The following is an 11,409-nucleotide window of genomic DNA, read 5'->3' on the forward strand; positions in this document are numbered from 1 at the left end:
CGCGTTTTACAATTTCAATTAAACCATATGCGAAAATGTCAACAGTTGACATATGATATGTCATTCTATTCAGAGTGTCATTTTCTATCGAATAACGTAGATAAAGATAATAAAATAGATACCTAGGGTGCCATTTAAAAATCAAAATTATAGTCATTTCCGGTGAAACAGGAAGTGACCAAAAACAATTGAATGCGTCAATCAATCCTAATTTATGTCATATACTAATATACGAAATCTTGATTTGAAAAAATCAAAAATTTATGGGGGCGAGCCACTTTTGGGACGCACCCGGTATAATAAAGATAGTACTGAGTTAAATAAATGTAGTTTTCATTTTATCCCTTCCTTCCTTCCTTGCTTTAATGAAACAGATTTCTGTTTTCTCTAATTTACATAATAAGACATCACTTACCAGAAAAAAAAATTACAACAATCGCAAAGTTTTTTCTGTTTCCATGTCGTCGATTCTATTATATTTATAGAATAGATCCTGTTTTGATTAATATTAGGGTTGTAAATGTTTGACTAAAATTAATAATTTATTATTAATTTCAAAAATTAAATACGTAATTTCGATTATTAAAATTTTTTCTATGACATGTATTTTATTATTTTAATCGTTTTTGGACTATCAGCTATGATAGGGAGAATTCAGGTGTACAGAAAAACGAAAGAGTGTTGCATTTCTCGTCAGAGAACGACCGTTACGACGAAGACAACCTATCTATCGTTCGTGTCGCACTCGTTAAAACGTAAAACAATAACACAACAATAACAAAACATTGTCTAACCGCATTTTCCAGCTATTTATGAATGAGATGCTCAGTCTATATTTTATTTTAAGTCTATGGTATTGCCATTTGTCTCTGTCTATTAGCTGGTTATAATGTAAATCAAGTACCTTTATCTTTGTCGTAAAAGTTAAAGTACAAACTACGGATTTAGAATGACCAAGTATATTAAATTTTTAGATGAAAATAGGTTTGTTCCAACATAGCAAAGAACCGTTCTTGGTACGGGTAAGTTTACTTCCAGAATGGATACGGCTATATGCAGTTTTTTTGGTATTTATTGTTTTTATGTTTAGTCTAACGATAATACCATGAAGTGGCGTGATGCACAAGACTCCATGGGCACCATGGCTTACCCCTCAGAAGCCCTTGCTCAAAACGGTGTTGCTGGCCAGCACATGGTGCCATACCCTAATTATAGGCATATTCCTCAGGTATGTTATATTCTAGAGACTTTTTGTTAGATTTTATTTGGCATAAAACTATGATCAGATGTGTGTCATTTTCGGTAGACTGTTTATTTAGTATTTTGAATAAATAGACTAAGGAAGGAGCATATCAAGAAACTTATCTACTTATAATGTTTCGTTTCAGTACCCCAACTACAGTGCTCAGTGGCTGCCTCAGTACGTGATGACGTCGTCCGGCATGGCTCTGCCCAGCGTCGAGGACTACAACCTGCAGGGCCACGTGCCCTCCAGGGACGGCCAGACTCCGCGCGCGATACCCGTCATGCTGCAGAGCGACACGGCCATGTCTTATACAAGTGTCATTCCCCAGCTCACGACCCAGATGAACGCCATGCAGTTGACGCAAGCCCCGGGCTCCTACATTCCACCCCAGGTAAGGACTGATCTGAAACGTCTAAATTACGAAGGCCCTGATTGTGGATCGAGGACCAAATTAAAATTTGTAGATTTCCTAGATCACAGCTTCAAAATTCGCTACAATTCCCTAATTTATAACAATCTCAGAGTAATCAATGCCATAGTAGAATAGTAGTAGAATGTCTAGGAGGGGAGTTAATCACCGCGACCTTACAGATCTATTGTGTGATCCCCTTTCTTGAGTTATAACGAGTTATAACTCATCATACAGTCTCAGGGCTTTAATAAAAGTCAGTATTGAGACGGCTCCACAGAGGCCAGCTCTCCGTCCTCCACACCAACCGTACCAAAGTTAATGGCATGAATGGTCGTCGTCTCGGCGCACTCAGTGATAAGGTGTTCTGGTGTTTCCCCATTTTCCCCGCAGAATCTGCATTCGCCGTCGTTTCTCAGCTTCAGCCTACTGAGGTATTCGTTGAGGAGACAGTGTCCTGATCTCCAGAATTCCATCACTGGGTATTTTATATACAGGGTGTCTCAGAAATAAGTGCAAGTATTTTAACTGGTAGTATATTTCGACACTAGAAAAAAAAATTTGAAAATGTGAAATTTTTTCTTTTCGTGACATTTTCCGGGAAATTTTAAAAAACTTTTTAGTGCCACTTGTTTATTCACCTGAGATTTCTCTACTGTGTATCTAAACCTTGCAGTGTTGCAACCTCCTATGTTATCCACATTCTACATAGTTCTATATTTATAAATTGATTTCTACACAAAACACAATTTTCTACACAAAAAATTAGGAATGTTAAATTTAATCTTTTATCAATGCTCATTACTAATAATTGTTTAAAAAAAAACACATCAATTATTTTTAGTACTTTTTTGTACCCTTTCAATGAAAACTTAACAAAAACCACCGAATATTAACTATAACGTTACGGTTACGAAAATCTTTGTTATGCTGCAAAATAACTTTATTTTGGAATAAATTTATTAAAATGATTCATCATATTATTCACAATCAGGTCACAAAAAAGAAATTCTTAAAATGTTTATCGTAATTCAGAATTCAATATATCGAAAACGGCCCAACGAATAATCAATTCATTTTTGTTTTGTTTGTTTCCTTTCATGTTTCTGTGTTTTATTTTTAAATTTAATACGAATTTGAACGCTTCGAATGTCTTGAATTTGAAATTGTTGAAACTACGGCAACCTCGCTTAATATCGTTGAATGACGCAAGCTCGACACGGCGCCGGCGATGCGACGCGACGACTCAAAGAACGAGAGAACAAAGAACCAGTTGACACGCGGCTCTTTTGGCTGATGGTTTGCTGTTTATGGCATTGTCGAAATACATTGAAAAGATAGCGAAAAAACAAAATATGTTGAATGAAACATGTATTTTCTTAGATTAAAAGTAGTTCGTAAAGTAGCGATAAGAGACAATGATTCTCAACATTTATTCATTCAGAAAGGTATTTAAAGTAATGTGCGCTTTTCAAGGTATTTTGTAAATCAGTGGTTCAAACTGTGATGAAGCCTATATGAAAATAATGTGTTAGAAATGAGAACTGTTATTTTAGCAGTTATTATAATAGCATGTACAAGTAAAGCAGCAAGTGTATTTTAGTTAAGTCTATCGAAAAAGAGAACTGTCACAGTTACATCGATCTGTCATAAGTATCTTTTTTAAATTTTGGGTAGTTTTTTTTATTTTGTGTAATAATATCAAAATCTTAAAAACTCCTCAGGTGGTGTGATTTTATGACTTATTTTTAAGCATATACTTTCTTGTCGATATGGCAACACAGGGCGTCGAATTACCTGAGATCCGGGCTTGATCCGGGTAATTGGATGTAGTTGGCGATATCTGCCGGCGGTTCTCAAAATGTTGCTATTATTTTTTTTTAAATTTCAAAATTAAATAACTCGGTTATTTTCAATTTATTTGAAAAATGGTAAAGAGAAAATATGTTTCTTTTGACCAGATCTACCACCCCTTAAAATACTTGCACTTATTTCTGGGACACACTGTATTTAAAACAAGTTGTTTTTTTTTTAAAAAAGTACTAAGAAATTGTAACTAAATCTATAATGTTGTTGCAGGGGTTCTATCCTTACCCCATCATCCACATGCCTGTCGATTCTGAGCACACCAGCAACGCGGCCAGCCCAGAGGACCAGTACGGCGCCTACCAGGCGGCTTCGCAGAAGTAGATGCAAATTTATACGTTTATAGAAGAGATTTTCTTTGCGGTTCGACGTAGGTTTTGTATTAGCTACTTATTTAAAAGGAGACGCGCGCGCGCAGTGGCACCCTTGCCGCGCTGGACTTCCCCGAGTGCCATGCCGCTACTGCTAAACTAATAGCCGTAGTCTTTTTGTTAATTGTCGACCTCTCCATCGATGTTAATTCCGTTTAATTACGGCTTCAAAAACAAAGAAAATCCTGTACTTATTTATTTATTTCGTCGTTCGGGTGTTTAAATAAGTAGTTAAGTACCAAAATACGATAATGGTCTTGAGTGTAAGACCAACGGACTATATGACGACTGTCACAAACGCTGTTGGAGACTCTAACCTAATTTAAGTTTATTTTGCGAATGTTCTGTGTGCTTTGTTTTGTTGAGTGTATAAACGGTTCTTGCGCGTCACAAATTACTGATTTGTACATAAAATGACTGTGTACAAAGGTTCACACGAGTTTTTCGACTGTTTACAGGGGGTAGTAGTTTATCACCAGACAAAAAATAATAATAAATCAGAACAGGTAACGTTGATTTAAAATTTACCTAGAAGAACAAGTAGTAGTCTGTCAACTAATAAAAAAGGCTCTCATTTCCGTTGATTTTGATCTTTTTTATACAACAGTTGTTACAAAACTTAAAAAAAACGGACTGAATATGTAAAGTAGATATTTTTGATACAGTATGTTCCTAGTTTCAAAAACATTGTATTAAAAATATGTCATAATATATTAACTCATATCTGCGTAAGAAACTAGAGAGATCGATTGAATTTCGCGTGTATATATACATATTCGGTGGGGTACGGACGGATTTCTTACACAGATAACGTTTATACCAACACAATTTAAATTTAAAAAAAACTAAAAAGAATAGGCTAGGGATTTAGATATTTATATTAAGACAGGAACGGTGCAGAGCGAATCGCACTTAAGTTATCAAATTTGGATGTTGTTACTCTAGTCAAATTAAGGAAATGGTTATGGTTGTTGGGCGAGAAGCTAGATTGTAAATAGACGAGACTTAAGTGGATAGTTCAATCACCTGTTGTTCTCGCCCTAGAGGTAAAGCCTTGTTTCATCAAATTTTCAGAGTTTCATTTCGTTGATTATTATCGGTAGCTCTAAAAATAAATTTAATAGAAACAAAGATATGGCGCCTACTTGAAAAGAAATTTTGTCTATACCTTTGTGGAGGGTTTATTGCTGTAAAATTTTGTCAATTTAACTACTGAAACTGAATACTTAAAAATATAAATATTTATTTACGAAACTAGAGACAAGTTTCTCAGTGATTTTCGAACACAAATTTACTTAAATCAATTAAAATTAGTTAGGTGTTTCAGTGTCACAGTCTCGCAGGATGAGAAAGCATTTGGTATACCTATCTGACAAACTTTGACATAAAAAATCGACATTTTCATTTTTAAGTATTTTGTTTTAGTAGCTGTCATTGAATAAGAAGGCCAAGGAAGGGGCATGTCAACAAAATTATCACGACCGTGATGGTGCTTTAATATCAGTGGCATCTGATTTTATTTAAATCGTGATAAAATATAAACTAGGGTAAATTATTCGAATCATTTTAGATTTAATTTCGGGGAGTCAACAAAACTGTCAAAAAAATGGCGTGTTATGGCGTCGATTCTATTTCTAATGCATGAATATAAAAATATCATTAGAATCCTTTCTTAGTCCTTTTGTTCAAAGTATTCTCAAAAGATTACAGTAAAACTAAATTTTATATTATTTAAATGTTTTTAAAATTCATTTATGGACTGGTATTGAAGAATCTGTATCTTCGCGAGTATTGGTAGGTTTTTAAGATTTGCTGATGTCACAGATTGTACTTGGGAACAAACTCAACGTTTTTAGTAGTATGTATATCCAGTATCAACTGGTGAAATAAAAAAACTGGAAATGAAAAAAAATCATAAAGTTGTCATTAAATTAACGTTGGTAAAGTATTTCCAAAGTCAAATGGCCTGGTTTGAGACTAGTTTTGGAGGTAATTTTGACACTGCCCTTGTCGGCAAAGTCTGGACAAACAAGATTTTAAAGTCTCAAATCAGTCCAGAAGACTTTGAAAATACATATTTTACAATGTAATTTCAGTATCTAACATCGCTAGTTGCTACTGAGTGTATCTGCGCTTAGAAAAATCAAATTATATTTTTGAAATATCAAAAGTTAGGACTATTATATTTTATATAAAAAGTATTTGTATATTTTGTTTGTTCTTGGTATAATCTGCGATTATGTTATGCAGTTTAGGGTAAAGTTAGCAGAGAGGTAAGTAGTATTAGGGTATCTGTAATTTTGAAAAGACTGAATTTTTTTATGTTGAGTTAAATTATGATAAATGTCTGTGAAATATCAATTCAAAGTATAACTTTTGGTCACATAATTTTTATTAAATTGAATAAGACACTATTAAAAGTGAAATTAGGTTAGTTTTTTAGGTTTAGACCTTTCTTTTCAAGTAGAGGCCATAAGAATGTTAGTTTCCATGGTGCTGACTAGTCCACGGTGATTGAACGGTCCATTTCGAAGAACTACCATTTGACTATAGTAATGGAGATTGCGTTAAGTTGTATAATAAAATTGTGGCTTCCCAAAGCGACCAAATAATATTAGGTGATAATTTTGAGTATATGTTTTTTTTTAATTCTTCTATTTGTTGTTTTTTTTTCTTAATTTCTACGCTGGTAATTTGGTAAACTATGTGCGCGTAAACATTTGTGCGGCTGATAACGATAGAACGGAAAATTTACGGTGTTTTGATCGATCTTCCCAAGCCGTCCCGACAGAGCGGGACGGCATAGTTTAGGTAAATTTAGTATTTTATTTTTTGATGAAGATCTACATAGGTAGTTGTACACTTATACTACACATATGCGCGAAACTGCTCACAAGTTAAATCAAATAAACTCTTCCTAATACTTAACATCTATACAATATTAGTAAAACACTTCCAAAAATCATTCGACAGGTGTTTTTCTTTTGTTGTTTTTTTTGTCGTTCGAAGGTTCGTTTGTCTTTATTTATATTTATGTTAATAATTTATTCTCCTCCTATTGGAGGGATAAACAAATTGTATAGTTCTTATTTATTTCAATTTATTTTGTTCGTTTGTAAAAATACAAATTCGGAATCAATTGGTACATATGTTACAGTGAAAGTCGGAAATTCAGTGAGATTGTTAACATTCCTAGGAAATGCTAGCAATTACGCATTGGACCAGTGAATGTGGTAATTTAAAAAGATTTGTCGACTTTTCCTAGTAATTTCTAACATTCACTATAGTGAAAGTAACATTTATTAAAAGTTGCCAGTAAAAGTTATTCTATTGTACATGGAGAGTGTGGTGAGGAGATGTTGGTGGAAGTTAGAACAAATGAAACTTTTAAGAATATCGGATCACCTCAGTATTTAAGCTGATCTACATATCTTAATATTACACTTTATTTCTTTAGTATATTTATTAAAAATTATAGAAAATAACGACATATTATAACCTTCTAAATATTAAATGGGAAACATAGTAAACATTTTAAAGTGTACAATATAATTAAAAAAAAAAATATTCATAAATATAAGATTACTTATTGGTACAAGGTTTTCTTCAACGGGAGTTATTCGTTTTTTCAAACCCGCTACTTCAAGCATATCAAAACGTTTAATAAGTTCATAGTCACTAGGTTCCTTAATATCTTTTTCTCTTGCATGCTTAACTTTTGCTATAACTTCATTTATATTGAAAAATGAAAAACAAGAACTATTATATTTTTGCGAGTGCCCAATTTACCTTAATAAGGAATAGCACATATTCATAGGGAAAATACCACACAGCACTTTTTACAATGATAACAAAACAATTATACATAAACCACAAAAAAAACAAAGCGAATTTACGCCTGTCTGTCAACGTTGCCAACGTTTGGCCCAATTTAATGTTATCCTTTATTGCCTATCATTAAACTTATCCTTATTTATTCTTATACTTTATAACATGTGGCAACCGCGATAACTGAATCTTTCAAACTCACTGCTATCGTTCAGGAAATGCTAGCATTCACTAGTAAAAGTTGGTTTCGAAAATAGATGTTGAACTTTTACTGGCGTAATCTTATGAAATCAGTGAATGTGAGCTTTTTCTAGTAATTGTTAACAATCACTGATTTTCAACTTTTACTGTAACACATATACAATGTACAGCATACAAACTTTATATTTTTCATTGTATTACATTAATTTGTGTGAACTTTATATCGATAAAGAAATTGTTTTTATTTTATGTTGTGTTGAGGTAAATTCCAGTTTTGGTGTTGTATGTTGTATTAATATATTCTTACATATAAGGATTATGTCAAAAATGTTTTTTATAAACTATTAGATAAAATCTGAGATATACTCTTTTACTATTAGATATCTAACTAGGAAAAGGGCCCAGGTACGTGGAAACACCGGTTCTCGGTGTAAAAACACCGGTGTAAAATCTATTGACACACACTGCTCATTCACGCCGGTTCAAGGCCGGATGAGATCGGATGATATCTCGTGAGTAAGAGTTGATTTAGACACTCGCCAAGTTGGTAGGCCATTGACAATGATATGGCTGAGGACCGCGGTTCGGAATCCGCGTAAACAAAGTAGGCCCCGTCCAGATTACCGTTACCAACAAAAAGAAGACGTTAGAAGGGTACTTTTTAGATATCTAGTTATATACTTTTGATGTTGGCCTTATATGTGAGGGTATGTATACAGTATACAGGGTCGCTGTTGTGTGTGGAAACGGTCGATTATTAGGTAAAATATACAAGGTGCCGCAAAAAGTTAAATACAAAAGTTATAGGGTTTTTAAATGTCTATTAGCTAGTAGTAAATTTGAGTATACAGGGTCGGTAATAAAGTTGCGGCATATCGAAATTTATTTTTTTTAAATGCAACCCCCTATATTATTGCATATTTCAATTCTTCTATGTACCTAAATTCAACCATTTCCGAATTATGACGTTTTGATTTTGAAATGTTAAACGAAATTTTTTTAATTTCCAGACTTGATATAACCTCATTTTATACATCTATAATTGCTAACTTGAAAACTATACAGTTTCCGCAGAATGGCATCGTTAAATGAAACTGAACACATCGAAATTAAATTAAATCAAATTGTTTAAGTGATATTTTCAAAAGTCAATAACTCGGAAACGGTTGGTTTGAGGCACATTGTGTGTATCTCGATTTTTGCTTAGAATTGAAGGAAGAATTGAAATATGTAACAGGGGGTTCCATTTAAACAAAAAATAAAGTTTGATGTGTCACGACTTTATATACTTAAATTTGTTACTCGCTAATAGACATTCAAAAACCCTATAACTTTTATGTTTAACTTTTTGCGATACCTCGTATATTTTACCTAATAATAATCGACCGTTTCTATACACATCAGCGACCCTGTATATAAAATGTTCTTGTATATTTGACATTCCAATGTCGGATACGTTATTTATTCGGATGATAATTTATTTATTTCGATTTGTATCCTTTTTACAAAATCAATCTATACAGTTTTATATGTATTATAGTGCAATTTTTATTTTTAGAGTTTATTTACGGAAATAGAATTATTATTATCTGTTTTAGAGAAAAAAAAATGAGGAAATAATGGACTGACAAACTAAAAAAAATATTAAATAATAGTAAAATACAAACCGATATACGCTAAGAGTGGGACATTTTCGAAAATTATTGATAAACCGACAGAACCGCAGCTGTGATTTTTTCATATTTTTTCAGTCATGTATAGTAACTATATTAGAGAATGCATTTTAGACAATTCTGCTGGTTTATCGATGACGTGGCGGCGTTCAAATCGAACTTTGGGGGCTCCAAACACGGCAAAACCTGTTTCAGATTTTAGTTTTACCCCAAAAAAATACAGATACGAGATGTAGTCGGACGCATAAAGGAACTCCTCAGGTAGTAATTTAAAAAATAAAGCTAAGAGATTAAAAAGAAAGTTTTGTAAGTTGAAGTTTCATGTTTAACTCTCTTCAAATTTTTCTCTGGAATTTTCCACCAACTAAAACAAATAAGTATATCGGGTTTTACACCTTTTTTCAATGGAACACTGTATATTTTTGCATCTTGGATCATGGTGAAGCTTGGATGAAATCATAGACTTAATATAAGAAAAACTATGTTTCCTGTTTTGTTATTTGATAAAATTGAGTTTTTTGAAATTTTGGAGATTTAAAGGTTAGTTTAAGGTTCTAGTAAGATTTTTGCTCTTGCTTTAGAAAGAGGATTAGCGAATATGTGACAACAGAACTTATGTCTATCTGTAACCATTTCTAAAATATTGACATTTGAAAAATGGCAATCTAAGTTCCTATCTAAGTTTTTTTATAAGCCATCAGATGATATTTTTTTCATATTTAACGCGAGGTTAAAGTTAACTGAAGGTCCTAACTCGAGGTTAACTATAAAGTAAGTGTCATTCGATAGCTTATGAAAAAGTAAGATGAGAGACTATGATGTTTTTTTGATTGATGTTCTATATTTGGATTCTGCATCATGTCATAGGGGGTAAATTGTCATTTTTCAAATGTCAATATTACAGAAACGGTTACGTATAGAAATAGGTTATGTCATCAACGAAAATCAATGGCTAAAGAATACAACGATACGTAACGCTCATTTTTTTTGGAGATAACGTATGTGTCACCAGCGACAATTTTAGCGATTTTTAATAGTTTGTTGTTTTGTCCAAATTTTCTTACAATGGTGATTTATTCAGCTTTCAAGTATAAAAGCCACAACGATAAGGAAGAGCCAGGAGTTACGTTTCATAGGTTGTAGCGTTGTTTTTAGCGTTTTCTTATTGAATTTGATAATTCTTTTTCTAATATAATATGTACTTGATATGTGCTATGGTCGATACTAGTTTTATACTTTTTGTTAACATTTTATTACTTTTTTTTTATAATTAATTACTATGATACCACCTAAATAAGCAGCATACACCATAGGCGTAGTCAAAACATTTATGAAAAATATAAATCTCTTCAAGCAGCTAAGTTAAGAAAAATCTGTGGCACGGCACTGTTTGGAACCATAGTAACAATTTGGTCTCGGGTGTTGTTAATCCTTGTATTCTTTAGTCATCGACTAAACTAAACATATCTGGAATTCCAAGTAGAATCCGAAAATGCAATAATATACAGCGTTATCCCATTTGAAAAAAGAACGCTGAAAAAAGAAAACCTAAACAACCAAAATTCTTGATATCCATCAGCGTCTTATAGGAAACTTATAATAGATAACCCCGTATACAGTGTTTCCAAAAAATATAAATAATAAAAAATATGCCTAAAAATTGGTTTTTGAAGAGAATTGACTAGATATGGATAAAAATATTAACACTAACACTATTTTAAAAGGGACAAGAATGAGAATAGTTAATTATATGTAGTTAGAAAGGTTTTTGTTTAAATACAGATCCTGGTGTTTTTTTTTTAATTCAAAGAATAA

At 32.6% G+C, this 11,409-nt stretch overlaps 1 protein-coding gene across 6 annotated transcripts in view; it reads left to right on the forward strand.

Moving 5' to 3' along the window:
• LOC115878225 (protein alan shepard) overlaps positions 1-5,365 on the forward strand; it is a 225,268-nt gene extending 219,903 nt beyond the window's left edge. For 5 of the 6 annotated variants that reach the window (XM_030894650.1, XM_030894646.1, XM_030894648.1 and 2 more), the window contains exons 9-11: positions 1,091-1,228; positions 1,389-1,637; positions 3,735-5,365. In XM_030894650.1, coding sequence (XP_030750510.1) covers positions 1,091-1,228; positions 1,389-1,637; positions 3,735-3,845 — 498 coding nt within the window. In that variant the 3' untranslated portion in view covers positions 3,846-5,365. The remainder of the gene's footprint in view (positions 1-1,090; positions 1,229-1,388; positions 1,638-3,734) is intronic. The other variant, XM_030894647.1, reaches the window with a different exon arrangement.
• Positions 5,366-11,409: the final 6,044 nt, after the last annotated feature.

This window comes from Sitophilus oryzae, unplaced genomic scaffold (genome assembly GCF_002938485.1).
Source record: "Sitophilus oryzae breed Bouriz unplaced genomic scaffold, Soryzae_2.0 scaffold_1502_pilon_pilon, whole genome shotgun sequence".
NCBI lineage: Eukaryota > Metazoa > Arthropoda > Insecta > Coleoptera > Curculionidae > Sitophilus > Sitophilus oryzae.